The sequence below is a fragment of the Oryctolagus cuniculus genome, chromosome 9, assembly GCF_051225735.1.
Source record: "Oryctolagus cuniculus isolate XC-2025 breed Fujian yellow rabbit chromosome 9, ASM5122573v1, whole genome shotgun sequence".
NCBI classification, from domain to species: domain Eukaryota; kingdom Metazoa; phylum Chordata; class Mammalia; order Lagomorpha; family Leporidae; genus Oryctolagus; species Oryctolagus cuniculus.
In genome coordinates, this window is record NC_142875.1 from 11044883 (window position 1) to 11064343 (window position 19461).

General features: G+C 40.0%; 2 protein-coding genes across 9 annotated transcripts in view; one reads left to right on the forward strand and one right to left on the reverse strand.

Annotated features, from left to right (window-relative positions):
- The window catches only part of FGF14 (fibroblast growth factor 14), an 849823-nt gene extending 840506 nt beyond the window's left edge, over window positions 1-9317 (forward strand). For 3 of the 6 annotated variants that reach the window (XM_089303459.1, XM_089303454.1, XM_089303455.1), the window contains exon 5: window positions 4032-5056. In XM_089303459.1, the coding sequence (XP_089159585.1) occupies window positions 4032-4240 (209 nt within the window). In that variant the 3' untranslated portion in view covers window positions 4241-5056. Of the gene's footprint in view, window positions 1-2206; window positions 3357-4031 lie in introns of those variants that run through there. The other 3 variants (XM_008260154.5, XM_002713014.6, XM_089303457.1) reach the window with 2 other exon arrangements.
- Window positions 4963-19461, reverse strand: part of ITGBL1 (integrin subunit beta like 1) — a 262924-nt gene continuing 248425 nt past the window's right edge. For all 3 annotated transcript variants that reach the window (XM_070048621.2, XM_070048620.2, XM_089303451.1), the window contains 3 exons: window positions 16846-16992; window positions 10308-10421; window positions 4963-9354 (listed from right to left, as the gene is read on the reverse strand). In XM_070048621.2, the coding sequence (XP_069904722.1) occupies window positions 9263-9354; window positions 10308-10421; window positions 16846-16992 (353 nt within the window). In that variant the 3' untranslated portion in view covers window positions 4963-9262. The remainder of the gene's footprint in view (window positions 9355-10307; window positions 10422-16845; window positions 16993-19461) is intronic.

The following is a 19461-nucleotide window of genomic DNA, read 5'->3' on the forward strand; positions in this document are numbered from 1 at the left end:
AGAGAAATCTTCCATCGGCTGGTCCACTCCTCGAACGACTACAATGGCCAGGGCTGGGCCTGGCTGAAGCTAGGAGCCAGAAGCTTCATCTGGGTCTTCCACATGAGTGCAGGGGACCAAGTACTTGGGCCATCCTCCTCTGCTTTCCTGGTCGCAGTAGTAGGGAGCTGGTTTGGAAGTGGAGCAGCTGCTGCTGGAACCAGTGCCTATTTGGGATGCCAGCATCACAGGCAGCAGCTTAACCCACTGTGCCACAATGCCGGCCTGCATATTGGTTTTATAATCCATATTATCCCTAAAAGATAACCTGAAATTTTGAATTATCCATTCACTTATCTGTGGTTTTCCTAAATTTGCAAAGCCATTCTTGTTAATAACACCCTTATAATTTCAATAATGTTGACTTACTATTCCTGTAAATAAATTTTCCTCTAAAGACTTAATTGAATCCCAAATTAGCTATCAGAGACTTTCTAGGGAATGAAAATTTATTCTAGAATCTGATATAGGAATTATTACATGTTAGATAATAAAGAAAATCAAAGAGAAACCAGAGTGTTTCTTTGTTGTTCCCAAATATAATATCCTTAACATGGCTTTATTATTTTAAGTGAATTTGATAGCATCTTATTTCCCAATATTCAAATGAAAAAAATCAACTGAGTTCATACCAGTTCTACAAAGATCTTGGTCCATTTGCCTTGCTGTGTTTCTTTTCACTGATTGTATGTTTTGAATACTGACGAGTATTAACAAAATTTCTAAAATGTTACCTTTTGGTTGCACAAGTCTAATGGAAACCAAAGGACATCTAAGTCTTTTAACCCAGTTAAATTTAGAAACCAGTTATCTTGTATATTCCATGGGAAGTATCCAAGCTTCTACTGGTATGACATAATAATAATAATTTAGAATTCCAATTCTATAGTGGAACTACTAGGTATGTATGTGTGCAGGAGAGAGAGAGGCAGTATTTGTCATATTGCTTTCAAATAATTAGCAGCCAGAAATACTTTAAGACCAAGTAAGGAAGTAGGTGGTTTACTTGATAGAGGAAAACTCACTTCAAACTACCAGAACCCCTACAGGTTATAAATCATTCCAGTGGCAACATTAGGACGGTCGAGGTGCTTGATTAATTATTGATACTCTAGAACATTCATTTCTTCTTCTTGCTTTACTCACAGAGAACCAAGGTCACTGCTGTGATGGTGTTGTCTAGAAATTTCATTAGTAGTGGCAGCGAGAGATTGGAACATGCAGCAAGGGTATATATTAGCTCCCTTTACACCTTGCCCAGTCCTGATACACTTTTTTAATTTCCAAAAGCATGTGTGCTGCTGAAAAAAAATCAAGCCACATTCTACCACGGTGCTCACATAGGATACGCAGTAAACAAAAGGGCACTTCACACAATTCCTTACACTTTCAACAAACCTAAAAGCATCTCGAATAAGCATTTCTGGTGGCAGATGACTTGAACTCAATTGCTGTTCCCCAAGGATCACTCTGAAGTGTCCTTTTCCAGGACTTCCCCAAATCATGTTCTAAAAAGCCTCCTGAGCTGCTGTCATGATGTCACCAGACGGTGTGCAGACGATGTCTCAGACTCGGCCTGAGCCGCCGTCTCGGTAGCCCGTGTGACATCAACTATCACATTGTTAACCATGGATCAGGAAAGGAGGTGCAAGGACCCGAAGCCACCTGCTGCTGCCTTCAGTGTTTAAGAGCCTCTTCCCATGATGACAGGGAGAAGACGGAAATGATGTGGTCCAGCAGGCCCTGGCTGGAAGGATTTTGCTTGTGTGGCACTTTGACCTTGACGGTAGTGACTGTGTTGCTTTTGAACCACTTAAGAGAAAAGTAATGACATCAGGTGTAAAATACCTTGGCGCAGAAAGTTGAATCGAAATGCATTCAAGTGTTGCTCTCAGTATGCAGTGGAGGGCAAGTCTTAGCGCCCCTTCTGTCCAAAGTGCATCAGTGTCTCCTAGATGAAAATCTAGCTGCCCTCATTGAGGTATGGAAAACAGTGGCTGTGAAGGAAGCCGGCACCACTGGGTCTGTGGACTCAAAATCCCTGCCTTGTGCCAGGTGTCCTCTGGGCATGGGATTGGGTGAGTTCAGAGGACTGGGGTGTGCGAGTGTGTGGGTGGGTTGCTCTTGCACCTAACCAGGCCATGTCTCCTTCTCCTCCCGTCCCCAGTGGCCATGTACCGAGAACCATCTTTGCACGATGTGGGGGAGACGGTCCCGAAGGCTGGGGTGACGCCGAGTAAAAGCACAAGTGCGTCTGCGATTATGAACGGAGGCAAACCAGTCAACAAGAGCAAGACCACATAGCCAGACCCTCAGGGGCATTGTGACTTACCAGTCCCGAGCACAGTCGCGTGATTTATCCCTACCGGACATTCCTGCTCCCGGGGCTGAGGGCGGCGGGGACGCAAGCCAGTGCTGCTTGCTCTTGGCTGGCTCCGAACTTCGTCACAAGTGGTTCAAACGCAAGCTGTGGCACCCCCACGACAAGAAGACACCTGGATAACCAGCTCAACTCAGACCATGGAATGCCCTACCAGATATGGAATGCCTTTTTAATATCTTTTCTGTGACTGTGACACTTCATGTGAATGACATATTTCACACGTACACTCGATACCTTGCCTGCTGACAGCTCCCCATTACCCTTTTTGAGTCCTGTTCCAGCGAAATCCATGTGTTTCAGTTCGATTTTGTAGCACCCCACTACTATTGAGTAATTTCTAGTTAGACGCTGTAAACCTGTGCTCTCATGGATTTCTCCTCTTCTCGTTTTTACAGGGCTGCTCGCGCCACTGTCTGTGACCTTTTGCAGGGAGTGTGTTCCTCTGAATCGGCAATGTTGCGGGTGGCTTAGTCCGGAGGGCAATCAGGGAATCAGAACGCCTTCTACCTTAGTATTACAAATTGCATCTATCCAGATTAAGATCGTTGTCTCGGGCTCACACTATTGATCCCACACACATACACGCTCTATCCAGTAGCAGACACTGCGCGGCCGAGGTCCCCAAGGCCTGGGCAGCAGAAAGGTCGAACACAACCCGTGGCAAGCTCTCCACGACCCGTGTTGGACGGCCCCTCTTAGTTTCTTTGTGTGTGTGTGTGTGGTGTGTGCGCGCGTGTGTGTGCGTGTGTGTGTTTTATACATATCACAAGCTTACTGGTAATGGTAACATTTGCCTTGCCCAGCGAGCAAGACCCACTGGTTTTTGAGAAAGTGGGTCCAAAGAATTCTGTAGGCCTTGTAGGCCTGATTAAGGTTCATTTTTCATCTATTAGTCTTCATTATTTGGGAAAAAAAAAAAAAAAGGAAAACAAAATCATGACGACCTACGAGAATTGCGCTACCTAAATCCATTTCAGATCTACTCCCTCCTGTTTTTAACGAACCTAACGCCATCCCCGATGTGGCTGCGTCCCACTCATAGTCAGCCGAGCATGGGCAAGGCGGCTGTCTTTTCTGCAGCAACAATGCAAACGTTAGTTATCAATTAGACTTTAATATTTTTGGTGTTTAATGACAAGTTTTTAAACTGGACATATTAGGAAAAAATATTTTTTTTAGTTCAGCATGCTGAGTCTGGTACTGTGGACCTCACCAGTACGTACCTGTAACTCAGCTCTGTGGGCCCCGGATTACCCAATGGCTGGGTTCGCGGTGCCTTGCCATGATCTCAGAATGCGGTCTGTTGAGGGATCCAAGAGAAAAACAAAGGCAAGCAGACACCCTCAAAGATCAGGTTTCGGGTCCGTCTGGTGTATTTGCTTTGGTTTTAGTTTGCTCTCTTCATTTCCTTTTGAATTGAATACTGCAAAATTCTGAGCTTAGGGAAGGCAACGTCTAGGAAAGACTGAAGACTTGACTACTCGGCGAAAATTCCATGCAAAATGTTCCATACTGACTAGAAAGTTTCAAAATGTTTAATACTAAACTATTTGCAAATACATTTGTTAACTCGGTGTACACTTAATAAAATTCAATGTTTTCTTTCCAGAAGAGTCAATTGAGACCAAACTGAACCTCATTCACAAAATACAGTTTATGGGAGCAGTGGACTGGCCTCTCAGTACGTGTGGAAGAATGATCCAGTTGCTGTGTTCCCCCATCTGCACTGTCTTTGTTGGGAAATTACTTTCTCACTGCTTTCATAAAACTCCACTACAGTCCTTGCCCAGCATTGAAAATTTTGGCCTGCTTAGCTGATTTACAATTGAGTATCAACTGATATGTTTATGCTTATTTCATTTTCATATTGGATTCCATTTTCATAAATAAAAAAGTTAACATAATGTTTGAGGATATTTGTTGTTGATAATGCTAAATTATGAATACAATAAACTGAGTCTTTTAACCATTCTCGATTTGAATGTTAGGCCATTTCAAAGCCTATTGTTTTCAACAGAGTAAGTTAGAGGAATTCCATAAACAAATTACTTAAGGAAGAAATATATCCCATAATATGTGGCAAACTTTTAATAATGTAATTCCAATTAGGTGGGCTTACACCTGGCTTATACCACTACACACACACACACACCCCAAACAACACACCCATTTCTTCTTGGTAATCCTTCCTACTTGCTGGTATCTTTTTCCCTTGCAAGCCTGTTTATTGGTTAAAATTAAGACAAGATTTATTTTTGTAAATGACTTAGTTATGTAAATGTGCATCTCCGTTTTGTGGTCTATTTGGGTTGTCTATGAGGGCATTTATCACTATGAATGGATGTCAAAAATACTTTCTCCTAATCTATGTCTAGACATGTTGGAGAGGAGTCCTTGTTGTCTGTAATTTAGTTAGCTCATTTCCTTTGTGTCTGGTCTTATGTGTTGCACGGAAAGAGGGCAGCACTGATGAACTGCATGTGGTAGGACATGTGTATCAAGAACTGTTGGTATGTATTACGCAATTTACGTACGAAGAGTTTGTCTGCATTGTACAGTTTGTTTAATATCATTTGTTGTATTCACAAATACAACATATTGAATAAAATATTTATATGAAGGCATATTAAAAAATCAAGTTTATGTAACAAAATGGCATTGCATCACCCACAAATACAGAAAATGTCCTGTAAATAAGTTGGTACACTTAATTTCCCCTTTTACATGCCAAAGAAATTGTTAGCTCTTTGATAATACCTCTCTTGCAAGTCTTCTGGGGTAAGACATTTTTCCCCCTTTAAAAATTAAGTTGCTATTATTAAGTGCAATCTGTCACTTGTGGATGTTCTATATAGTAAATCTGATGGAATTCATTTGTATTTCAAGATGGTGTGTTTCATACCTCCATGTACATATGTCCATTGTATCAGAGCTATATACTGGCCATTCCTTCTGCATGCATATCTGGTGTGGGAGGGTTATGTCTGACTTGTTACAGTAGCTAACTGCTTTGCCCATCTCTCAGTGATGCCCAGAAATGTTCACTGTTTGGATATTTCAAGTGACATCATTTTTGTTTTCTAGTAAGTTTACTTTTCTAAAATGTTTTGTTACCACTTTACTTGGCATAATTATAGATACATACAAATTGCCCATCCTGTGTAAAGAGGAAAATGAAACTGAGCATCCTTCTTTGCAAATCCTAGAGATTTTAGATATTCTTGGTCTAAATGTGTTCTTGTCCTGAGTGTTTTGGGGTAGGGATAACTTAAAGGGATCTACAGTGGGTCCATTTCATGAACCCCTGCTTGTTTTTCTAATTGTTTTTCTCTTGGAGAATGAACAGAGTTTCTTTATCGTACCTGGCCAACAGCTTAATTAATGGTTAAAGCACTTGCTGTCTTTTCAAAATGACCAATATTATACTCAGTTTTCTTAAAGAAAAAGGTCTTTTAAGTTAGATACATCACTTCATTTGACATCATCTCCCTAATATTGCAGGGGTAATATTTGTTACATGTCCAAGAAATAGAGACCAGATTACTACTGAGTTCAGAAGCAGGTGAATATAATTTTCAATTATCTCAATTACTAAAAATGATTTTCAAAAATGATTTCATAACAAGGGAATGTATAGGAAAAGCAATTGAGCTAAATGGTCAATTATTTTCCCAAATGCAAGCTTATCAAAATCCAGAATGTAAATAGTTACATTTTATAGCTTAGATTTCTTAGTTTACAAGGTGACTCATTGGGCCTGTTGAATACTGACTAGGGTTTCAACATTTTCACAGTGAGTCTGCACCTTAATGCTGAGTTGTAGTTTGGGTTTATAAAATTTATTTTTGGTTTCCTTTGTTCTGATTTGATGTTTACTGACAGAGATTGTTTGTATCTGAGGTGTGCTACTGGGATCTAAATGAGCTCAAGGGAGCCCAAAAACGCAATGCTATAAAGAGCCTCCTCTTGTACCTACGACTCTGGCAGTTTTGGAAAAGTCCCTGTGGAGGAATCCTTGGGTGGTGATTTGCCAAACAAGCAGGATCACTGCCTATACCACCTTTAAACTTGTTGCATCCTTTCCAAATTACATTAATTCCACCGTAAATCCCTAAAAACCATCAACAAGCCAGTGAATTTGCCTGCTGATTTTCTCCCACACATTTCAAGTCCATTCTTGCCTTGTCATTTTTTAGAGAGTCTTTTAGAAAAGAGCAAAAGTCAAACTACAGAATTACAGTTACAAAGGGCAGAATTTGTCTTTACATGTAAGTGTTTATACAGGTTAGATTGAAAAGAAATAAATTCAATCATTTTGTGTGTGTGTGTGTGTATACACAGACCTATATATATGTTTTCCTTGCTCAAATAAAAACCATTCATACACTAATACCCATACTATTCATACACACACAAAACAGAATTAAAAAAAAATTGTTTTCAAAGAAAAGCAGTTAAAATGTAGGTACCATGTGACTTAGGCAATAATCTAGTTTTGGTTTTATACCTAAACCTCAGACTATAGCCAAGTGACATTTTTATTTTTGTCCAAAACTTTGGACACATCATTTTGAACATTATGATTTAATGACTTCTTCACTATCTAAACTCTTTTACTTAGGAAACAGAACTGATGAGAACAGACTCAACTTTTTATCTGTGAAAACATGAGTGGAGCAGCATTTCTGATAAAGTTGTTAATAAAAATGGATAACAACACAAAGACATTAAAATAAAAATAAAACACACCTGAGGATGTGTGGTGAGCTATGAGGGCTTAAGTTCAGTCCCAGGGGGGCACACGTTGCCAAACCATTGCTGAGCTGTGGGCCAAATCCAGCCTCAATCTGTGTGTGTTTGGCCTGGGAACACAGAATGAACTTTCATTGTTCTACAGTTCTAAAGTATGAAGCATAATAAAGAGGATTATGCAGCACGGATTCCTGCAGCCCATAAAACCTAAAGGATTTTCTGTCTGCTCCTTTGTGGGAGATGACCTGTCATAAGGAATCTGGAAGTCTTTCATATTGTTGGCAAGATAATGTGATAGATTTCAGTGTTCTCAAATGAGTCATCAAAATGGCTATGGGACAATTATAATAGGTTTGTATGAAGCTTAAATACAGGTTGGGGCTACCCATATTTCCCTAATTTTACAAACCCAATACTGATTGACATACCCAATAATAGAGATACCAATATGATTGCACTCCTTAATCTCAGGAGAAAGCAATTTTATAAATCTATTGTTATGAGAACATTAGCACTAGAAAATTAGCATCAGTTAGCTTTTCTCAAGATAATTTTCAATATTAAATTTTTAACTATTACAACAGATGCATATTATCTTTATTTTTCATGATTTGACTTACAAAATCCAGGCTATGATTCTAGAATATTTACATCATCAAAATAAAGTTTCCAAATAATTTTCATCTTAATATGGAAATAATTTTGTTACATTATTCCAGGATTTTATAAAATAATTCACATATAGGAAAAACGTGGTTTTCTTAAAGCTCTGAATAATTATTTGTTACCTAAACTAGTGTAAGTAGTTTAATTGTAAATATGTACAGGAAGCCCCAATTATTGTACATTTTCATAGTTCAATGTAGATTTCATACAGAGTTTCACCATTAAGAAAATAAACATTTTGTTCCTACCATGAAGTGAATATTCATAATTTCTATTTAGGCCATTTCTAGAATTTTTTGGTAGTTTTTCTGAGCTTTTTAATTGGTGCCATTTATCATATTAATTTCTTTGTGAAACTCTACTTTCCTAGTAAGTATCCTTAGGAAAAAGTTTTTAAGGGAAACAAATCATTATTTCAGGCCATTATACTGAACTAGATTACGTTGTTTTAAAAGGCTATCTTACCAGGAAATAATTTAAATACTGACAAATCAAATGTCTTGTACATGCAACCCTGGCCCAATTTTTAAAAATGGCATCCCTTAGTTCTAGGAATTGAAAATTAATATCCCTGAATTGCAGTTCATTTGTGTGTGTGTGTGTGTTCATTATCAATAGGCAAATATATGTTGACACAAAATACAAACATGCCACTATTTATTTTAAAATGCTAAATTGTACATTTTTCATAATGTTTTCCTTTATTTTGAGAGAATTTTGCTTTTGTGAGTTTAAAGTGAGACTGCACAAATGACCTAATGGCTGAAAAGCTCTGGTCTTCCCTCTTCCATAGAATTCCTGCTGGTCCCCCAACCCACCATTGTACCTCACGTGTGTTTCTCTTCATGTCCTCACGTGGAAATGCTGAATGATATGGAATCCTGCAAAAACTAATCAATGGGCTTGTGCAAGAATATACTTCTCAACAGAATCCAATGCCATCTTTTTTAGGCACATGGGTTTTTAAAGACCACATCATTCAGCGTTTCTCAACTCCGGCGCTATTGACTTTCATAGTCAGATGTTTCTCTGTCATGTGGGGGCTGTCCTGTACTCTGGGGGCTGCTGGGCCACCCCTGGCCTCTACCTACTAAATGTAAGCAGTACACCCTCCCACCGCACCCAGTGTGACAGTCAAAATTGTCTATAGACATTGCCAAATGTCTTCTGGGTGGCAAAGTCACCCACGTTGAGAACTACTGATGTTATTTGAAGAGAAAACCTTATTTCTATGATTTATATCAGAATTTGCTTAGCTCACTTCTAATAGGTACCCAGATTTCAGTCAAGAATTCAGAAATAGAAAAACATACAATAGTCTGTTTAATCTGCCCTACTGGTGATTATACATGGTTTTCTTTGCATTTATATGTTCTAATGGCCTAGAAAAATAAGAATCCAGAGTGTTCTCCAATGCAACTGTTAAGGATATTCTGTGCCAAGCCAGATTTCACATGCATTTCCATTCCATCCGTCCCAGCATTCACAGTTTCCACAGTTACAAATTCCATTCCCTGCAATAAAACACACATGGGAATCACTGCCATGACCAAAATGCACCAGAGTAAACTATGCCACGAGAAACCATCACTGTCCATAATAAAACCATTTCGTTCATCCTCTTCTGGTGTTTTGACAGTGATCTTATTACATAATATTTAACTGGGAGCAAACTTAGAAGCAATTAGTGACATCTACTCGGTGTTGCCATCCATGTATCAGAACAGCCACCCAGTCTATGCCAGCTGGCCTACCATGTCACAGTTGTATATCCCCCAGACAGCACGTTACCTCTGACTGATGAATAAATACTTAAAAACAAAGCACCTTGCATAATGAGGAGAGCCAAGCAATCAGCTAGAAGAGGAGTCTTGTTATAGGGATGGGCAGAAAGTGAAAGTCTAACTTGATGACACATGCAAATGTACAACTTAAACCTTCAGCTAGCGATGATGAAAGCAAATATACAGCTCCCCACTTCCCCAGTAACTTCAGGAAATGCATTTCATAGAAAGTTATTGGGACTCAAGACATTAGTTATTGGGACTCAAGCAATGTGTATTCTACTGAGTCCTTCTCATATGTGAACTCCCCCTACATATACACAGCCAGCTCCCCCAAAACCACCACATCAACTAGTGGTACTCTGGATCGCCTTTTAAAATCACCTCCCAGCTCCTAAACTATGCTCAAGGTTTTTTTGATATAGACTCACATAGGTGTGATTGGGGAGCTTATGGTTACTTTGTGGAGGTTTCTCCTCAATCAAATAATCTGGCTTCACTTTCTGTATTTTCCATCCCTGGGGATACTGTTGGTGCTTGTCTCCACTTCCCCATTTAGAGCTGCTGCATTTTAACAGGTGGCCCTCGAGCTCACCAAAGCTGTCCTGTCTGGCACTGTGGGATGGGTATCACCCAGCTTTATTGCAGACCGTGGCACCCAGCAATGGAGGCCAATACTGCACCTGTACAGATGAGTCCTTCATGCTTGTCGCAGTCTCTGTCATCACAGTCACAGAATTCCCCCGAAATGTACCATTCTTCTGCAGAACAAATGCACTTTCCACAGTGACAAGAACCTGAAATCACAGGAGATATTACTTGCTATCACCCTCTAACTACAGGCTTCCATTGAGGAAAGGATATCTTTGGCATGCTAACAATGGGCTTCTAATAACCCACCTTTATTGAACAGCTCATTTCTCAGAGGGAAGCTTTATTTACTGTAATTCATAAAGGTCATCCAGGAAAGCCTTCGTTACAGATCTAGAAAGTTGCAATTAGCCTTGAGCAAATGTTCCATGGCCCAGTCTGATTGAAATGTCAGTGAGTACAGAATATGGCTGATTCTTATAGATGGCTTCCAAAAGTGTGGTCAAAATTGGTGGGGTTCTGTTATCATTTTTCTGAATTAAATCATGCTTTTAAAGTGCCCATTCTTAAATGAATTTAACAGTAAATTCTATTACGTGAAGATTCATTTTATAATTCAAATAGCTACTAAATAAATGTGCTTCTAATTTTGGATTTTAGGTCACATTATTTTTCCTGAAGTAGGGACACATCTGCATGCTGTGTGGTAATTAAAGTGCTAAAAGTATACATGCAATCACTCATGTGTATTTGACCTCTGAATTGCCTGTCATAATCAATGATAGCTTTAATTCCTCCATCCCCCCCCCAAATAATGTTCATTCTTCGTAAGGCTCTGCATTCTAACACACTTTCCACTATATCACCCATTTTCTCTCTTTAAATCTTAATATTTTTAAAAATAGACCTTCCTCTTTAGTTATTAGAAATATTTTGGCTACTGAGTATTTCTCCAATAGTATATAGAAATTTAAAGAAAATATATGAATTAAAAGATACCCTGAAAAAATGAAGTTCTCTCAGTACAAATATATGACAGGTTAAAAAATTCTCATGGTAAAATTGCTTCTAACACAGCAAGAAAAACAACTTTAAAATGAAAAGAAGAAACTTCCCTTCCTTTTTTTCTTTTGGTTGATTTTTTTCCCCCAAATGTGATTTCCATTTACTAAAAGATGGTTGTAGTTAAACTTTTCAGGTCAAAGATCACCTTGATAGAAGAGCAAAGGCCAGACTTGATATAAATTCCAAACACATTAGCAGGGCAGGAGTCAATTAGTTCCTCTACTGAAACACAGTGAATGAAAAATGAACAATCTGGGCAAACTGATTAGTAAGCGAAGTCAACGTGCTGCGTGTTGAGAAAGGACACTGAGCACTAGCTATTATGTCATATCATGGACAACGCACATGCATTTTCCTTGCAAGAATGACCAATGGCCAAATTAAACTTTTGTCATGCCTTGTAACACTGCCCAACCTAAGAGAATAGTCAGACCTAATTATAGTGTAAGAATTGTTGATGTTTATTTTCAGCTCTGGCTGAGGTGCAGCATACTTTCCTTAGTCTTGAGTTGTTTTCCTGAGGGCCTAGACTGATGTGTATACTCATGAACAAAAATGCAGACATCTTGCAGTTCTGCAGGCAGCCTGGAGCTTGCTCACGAGCCAGGGCACCGGTGCCCCAGAGCCAGTCTGCACAGGACTGTGGTTTCCTTTGGGTCTCATTCAGCTATAACATTTCTTAGTTTACAAATGTACCCCATTATTAAATGTCATATGTATACTTCAGCATTCAACCACTCATTTAACAAATGATTAGAGATTTATCTGCCAACAAAGAAAACATGGGGCATTTCATTGACCGTCAGAGAAATTTCCTCACTGGGTACCTGATTGTTTTATTTCGATGAGAGGAGGATGATTATTTCAAGCATTTGACTTTAGTTGTTTCTAAAAGAGTATTTCCTTTACATTTAAAACTATAGCCACGAGAGGAGTAAAGGATTTTATATGTCCATGACACTCATGTGTTACACATAGGATATCATTTTGTATGTCAAAATTCATAGATTTCACATTTCATCTTTAAATTTGTTCCCTGGCCATGAAACGGTTCTTGCTTCTAGAATGCTTAGCTTCAGGCAATAGCAAAGTTATTTGTCTAAAACTGGTGAGCTCAGCTGAAGTTAATATGGTATGTGATAGAGCATTTGGTGAATAAACTCCAGGTTCCTAAGTCTACTAGTTAGTCACTGAACTATTGAGAATAAAAAAATGGGAATTGATTTTGTATGTGTCACGAAACAGTAGCTTTTCCCAGTCAGCATTTCCCCAGCTGTGTTCTTTCCTGTTTGTCAAAGCTCAATGCATCTTAGAGGTAGGAAATTCTACTGCTTGTGAAACTAGGAGTAGCATAGCATGTAACAATAACACAGTGTGAATAGATATTAGGACCTATTATAGCATCTTTCTTGTGGAGCACTATGGCTGTGTTCATCAATAACCAATCGCAAGAGTCAAACTGTCCCTTTCTGGAAAGGGAAAAACTTAGGGAGAAGATTCTATTAGATAGAAGTAGATTTCATGACTACCAAGAGGTGACCAATCATTCAAGTCAGCTGGCTGGGACCCACTTACACCCAAGACCCAGCTCAGTGAAAGGGAGCAGCTGGCCCATTTTGGCAGGAGCTCTAAGACAATGCATTCATAACCACATCATCACTAATCTGTTTATTTTCTTTCTCAATATAATGACCCCTAAAAATGTTCCTGTCTCCCATCTGTGCTTTTTACTGGCATCTATCCCTGGAAAATCAGCCACATTTTCTCATGTGTCTTTAAAACACTCCTAGGGCTCACAGAGAGAAAAGAAATAAAATCGGCCTGCCTTCAAAGATGAGAATCAAAGTTCAGGGAGGAGAAGGGAATTATCTGGGACTACATGGGCATTAAACATGGCTAACTTGAGATTTCAGTCTGAATCAATGCAACCTTCTAACAAATTATGATGACTTTCACAGCCAAAACTTCTATATTGTTTCAAACATGAGCCATCAGTTCTTGCAGATCAGACTGGACAGCCATATCGGGTGAAGAAATTCTGACGTTGGGCTAAGGTCGGGGTTGAGAAACCTCTTTTACTCTTTTCCAGGGCTGTGGATAGGGAAGTGGATGGGTGAGAGACAGGTGGGTGGTCGAGTATACTCTGGGTTATCTGGATGATGCGGGACTCAACAAGTGTCATCATGAGGGTTTGAGGAGACATTCAATGGCATCTGTAAGAAAATCAGATGTGTTTGCCTGGATCTAGGTCAAAGTTATCAAGGTAAAAAGTGTTACTGGGTAGTCATGGATCCAAATAAACAAATCCCCAAAGAAACCAACAAAAGCCCCATGAAATAACATCATGTATTATGATATTAATAGCCATTGCAAAGGTAGCTAAATGCGGGGAGACCTGGCCACTAAGCTCATCTCTTGGTTATTCACACGAGCAACTTTGTTAGTTGCCCCGTTCCATTCATAATGTTGGACTTTCTTTCTCATCCTTCATCAAGCCTGACAAAATGCTGCAACCACCATCCCAGCAGGCAGCTTTCACTACTGTACTAATGACTCCATCAGTTACGAAGGTCACAACAATGTATCTTGTTTTAAATTTTTCTATGGAGTGATTTATTGTCTTGGCTATAAATTTGTAAAGAAATAAAACGCTATTTCTTCATCGTCTCCTGGGGTGACGGCTTTATTCGCAGCTCAGGGCCAGTCTGAATTTAGACTTGCTGTGCTGGTGGGAACGGGCTGCTCAGTGGAATGCCACTGCCCTCGCATGTCCTCTGCTCATCCTTGTCACACAGATAGAGGAAGAAGGACCCTGGATATTCTGTAATCATCAGGGTGCAAGATTTTCATTGACAAACTTGAGGAGAATCACACGCAATTCAGACAAGTCCATGAGATTTGTCAAGAAATACATGGCCTCTGTCAAATGATGAGTGATAGGATTTTCTTTTCTCTACCACATTGAAGTGTCTTACTCTGTTTCATGTGTTATTTTTCCTGAGGTTTTTAGGGTTGGGGTGCTCCTCCCCATGGGGATCAGAAATAACTGCTGCACCCCCTTGTCCTCTGTGCCTGCAACAGGTCCAGCTCCATGAGCTCAGTGTGAGGTCCCCTCTCCCTCAACAGTCTAGTACTTAGATCTTCAGAATGGGAGGCAAGAAAAGAGCCCACAACCATCTCCTACTGACAATGGGAATAACCAATGCTGATCCAAACATCAAACGTGCAGCCTGGGGGCAGCTTTTGCATTTTTTTTGAGTTTAAAGACTAAAACTCTCTACACACTGAAGGATAAATACATAGATTACACAAATATGCTTTCAATCCTTCATTGATCTCTGAATATATCTCTACCAACCAAAGCAAATACATTGTACAGATATTAACTACAGAGGGTAGATTGGAGGTGAGGGCTTTCTTTTGTTCTCAGGAAATGCCTTTGGGTCAATGCTTAGACAGTCTAATCTTTTTGCATTTTCTACTTTTATAATACTGAGAGATGAGAATCTTCCCTTAGACTTAGTGACTTTACAAAAGTGTTTCTTTCTTGTAAAGAAACAACTCTTTTTGCATGAAGTACAGTTTAGGAAATGGCATATTACTTTTCACTACATTGGGGAGTTTGCCTGTGTAGTCTTCATGTACTTTTAATTAAACAAGGCTTAGCAAAGATCTACTTATGGGCAACAGTGGTGACTTGATAGTGTGCCTACTAAACACACACACACACACAGGCTAATTTTTAAAGCAAATATAAGCACTCATGTTTTAATATGAGTGGGTATTTTTATTCAGTACAGCATCTATGAAAAGCTTATTGGACTTCAGTGATAACGCACTAATGAAAACCAAGTTAACAAGTAAATTTTAGAGCTTTGTGTTTCAAGCTATATCATCCCCAAGAAAATCTAATTTAAAAACAGAATCATCCCCAGTAGTTTGGTTGCACAGGACACTCCCCTTCCATCAGCTAGCACATCTTGTTTTCCTTCCTACTTCTGCTTCAAAGATTAATTCCTTCCTTTGATTTCTTCCTTTTAACCTCTCCTTCTCTCCTTCCCAGTTTTCTCCATACAGCTTGAACTCATAGGCGTTTCCGGCAGCTGAGGCCCCTTAAGCACAGAACCGGTGGAAGATGAGTTTAAAGCCTGAAATTAGATTGAATTTAATGCGAGAGGGAACAGGGAACACAGTGATTGCTTTAAACTCATTTGAGTGCCACCTGCCTGCTGAAACAGCATTAGACTGAGGGCACAGCCTTCACGCCCGGGCACTGTGAACACAATCTCAACCACAGAATTCCTGGAATCCAAGGACACTGTTGTCTACATTTTCAGCCGTCCTCCTGGCCCCCTTGGTGGTCACAGCATCCATCTGCTTTTACATCCAAGTTATGTAACCTGATGGCATTGGCCTTACATAGCAGAACAGCCCCCACCATGCAGGGAATACCTCACCCATAGCATGTTCTGCTTCAGACCTCTCCCTGCACCGTGATGGTGTCACTGGGGGCGTGGGGAGTACTGCTGAGTGTCTCCTCTTTCAGAAGGAGATTCATTCACATATGCACCCTGACACAGTGTCACTATCTGAGGTGAATGAAGCCTGGCTCCCTGTGACTTCCTGGATGCTAGCTAAGAGGGACCTGGCAGCTCCGAGGCCAGATGCAGTCAAGAGTATCATTCCTAAAGTGTCCAAGATTTAATATATTAGTATATATTCTCTGTGTGTGTGTGTGTGTGTGTGTGTGTGTGTGTGGGAGAGAGAGAGAGAGAGAGAAAGAGAGGGAGGGAGGGAGGGAGGGAGAGAAAGAGAGAGAAATAAGGGGAAGTCTTTCTTCTTCCTTGAATCTGTTTTTGAGAAAATATTGGGTTGGCTTCTATTCAATGAAATTATAGGTTATAACCATTCTTTGAAGGTTTCTTCCACTCCATTTAATTATTATCTATTTTCTTACAGTGAACTACACATACTTGCTTGGAAGAGTAGGTGATATTGAGGCCAAAGAAAATTGCCCCAAAATTATGGGATCCATATACATTTTCTTTCCTTTTATATGAAACAAAACATTTAGCATCTTTTTATGTCTTTCTCACACCTGCAATCTTGCCCTCCTCCATCTATGCAATTAGGCTGCAGAATCTCCAGAAGTCATAGTTTTTGTTAGATCAGATGCTTCTGGTCTTTTTTCTGCATTTCTGGGCTGTTATTTCATAGGTGAATTCGGCAATCATCATTGCCCTTTTTTGGGGTCCATTTGGTGCCCACCATATTTGGGTGTTCTTATTCTTTCTGAAAGTATTAATTCTATTTCATTCAGCAATTATTTTTGCATTGACATGCCTGATGACCTTGTTGAGGAGCCCTCCCTCACGTATTTCACTCTCTGAGCTCCCAAATTGTATGGAGTTGATTTTCAAGCTTCCAGTTTGATGCAGGCAGAGGAAGGACACAGTCATTTGCTTTCACACAAGACTCAATCTGGGAAAGATGTCTGTTACTTGCCTCTGAACAAACCATGTGTCAGAACAGGAACCCAGCCCAGGCTCAAGCAGACACACTCACCCTTCCCCGAGCACAGTTCGCCGTCTGCTGATTCACACAGACTCTTGCTTTTTTCTTCTGTTAGGTTACACTTCCGTGGATGCTGGCAGAGCCTTCCAAACCAGCCTGTCTCACACACGCAGCGGCCACAGGAGCATGTGCCATGACCTGCAAGGCAAGCACTGGTGGCAGTTAGGAGGAGATGAGTAAATAACCAATGGAATCAGAGTTTTTAGCTAATATATAAACCATAGCACACTTTCCAAATAAGCACGGTCAATTGGACATGTCATGATTTAAAAGAGCTTCGCAACAGAGTTTTAGTGTAATGATAAACTTGGATGTAGCACAGAAGATGTACTTAAGAGAAAGAAATCTTGAAATAACTGGAAGTGGCATTATACCATTTTTTCTTGATACCACGTATACCCCCATTTACATTTTTATCACTATGGCATCTCACCATGCACATTCTCCACTGTGCACATTAGGACATCCAGGCCAATTTGCAAGGCTGATCACGTTACCATCACTTGCAGCATTTACTAATAGCCCTCCCACTGCTCAATACTGGAAACAAAAGGTTAACGTTCCTACAAATGGCATTTGGTATTATACTACTTTACCTCTGCCCTTCTTTACATACATAATAAGGGCAGATAAAAGGGTAGGTGATGGCCTCTCAATTATTGTACGAAAGTGAAGAACAGCACGAGGCACACATTGACATTTGGCTCTTTGTTTTTTCCTTTTCGTTTCTGACACTGGCTCCTGACTTTCAAGGTCTTTTGATCTTTGATCTTTTGCTGTACGTGTAACATGGCATTTGTGACAGTTACATGGGCACACATACCCATCCAGATGTTTGCCACCAATTCTCCATTACAACACATCATATTCCATCTTAATTTCTTGTTTCCACTCAGTGCTTTAATCATTTTCCTGTTATGTGCAATGGCTTCCAGCCAGCTGTCCCTGAATCAAATGTTTGCCTGGCCAAGATTTACTGAGTACATGTTATGAACAGAACATTTTGCTAGATACTAAAGGATATGAAGTCAAGCATGATGGAGACTGTGGTCCCTGCTCCTCTCCCAGGGATGCAATTCGCCTTTATTCAGACTGATCAGCCTCTCACCTGAGCACTGACTTTGCTAGGGCCTTCAAGAGTAAACCTTGCTCAACCTGCTCCCACCCCTACACACTCAGCTCTGAACAAGGAGGGATTAGTGGCCAGTTCTTAAATACTGGTAGTTCACTATTGGGATTAATTTAACACAACCACCTATGAATCCAGGAAACAGTTGTCTGTAATACAGGATCATCAAGAAGTTAGTGGAAAGCAAATGAGAGACAAGTACTAAAGTGAGGTAACATATGAGTCTTCAAAAGTTTTACAGAAAATGTGTATTATGAAAACACCCTACATGTATTTCAAAATCCTTCCACCAAAATGAGCTTCTTTTAACTACACTTTTCTGCAAGCTTTTTGAAGTACCTCTCATGTTAACAGACCTCTCTCTAACAACCTTTTCTTATCTACACGGTGATGCACTAAATTTAATCTTACCACAGTCCTTCTAGTCCAGCATTATCCCCATTGTACAGTCAGAAAACTGATCCTCAGGGGACGCATTTAGAGTGATGAAGTGATTTCACTTTGAGCCACATTGTTCAATCATATGGGATCAGAATTTGACACTAGTTTCTTTGATTTTAAACACCCACGCTTTCTCCATTGTCACATTACTTCTAGATTTCATTTCAGATAATGTGACTCCTAGCAGATTTTAATTCCTATCTCCTGTCACTTGAAAGTATACACTTGACATTCCCGGATGCTTTCCATCTACTTAGAAGTATCTCCTCTACTGGTTTTCATAATACCACACTTTTTTTTTTTGACAGGCAGAGTGGACAGTGAGAGAGAGAGAGACAGAGAGAAAGGTCTTCCTTTGCCGTTGGTTCACCCTCCAATGGCCGCCACGGCCGGTGCACCACGCTGATCCGAAGGCAGGAGCCAGGTGCTTCTCCTGGTCTCCCATGGGGTGCAGGGCCCAAGGACTTAGGCCATCCTCCACTGCCTTCCCGGGCCACAGCAGAGAGCTGGCTTGGAAGAGGGGCAACCAGGACAGAATCCGGTGCCCCAACCGGGACTAGAACCCAGTGTGCCGGCGCCACAAGGCGGAGGATTAGCCTATTGAGCCACGGCGCCAGCCGTAATACCACACTCTTCTTACTCTTTCAACACTCCTTCTTTGTTTCTATTCTTCTACCATTTTTTTCTGACCTGATAAATGTTGTTCTCATCCCACTGTTTGTATTTTCTTCTAATAAACTTTAAAACTTTTATTTATTTTTGTTTTTAAAGGAATTTATTAATGCATTAGATTCTTAGGGTCACAGCAAATGAAAGATTATTACTACAACACAATTCTCATGTTAATGTGATATTAATGTAAAGAGAATAGATTCCATATAGTTCAAAGATAAAATTCTAAGAATGTAATAATACCTTAAATAGCTCATCTTACCTTTCATTGAAAAATTCACCAACTTACTTTATTTCTAATAATCACAACTACTGTACGGCTATATCTCCAGTCCTTAAACACCTTTCAAGTTCCACTCCCATCA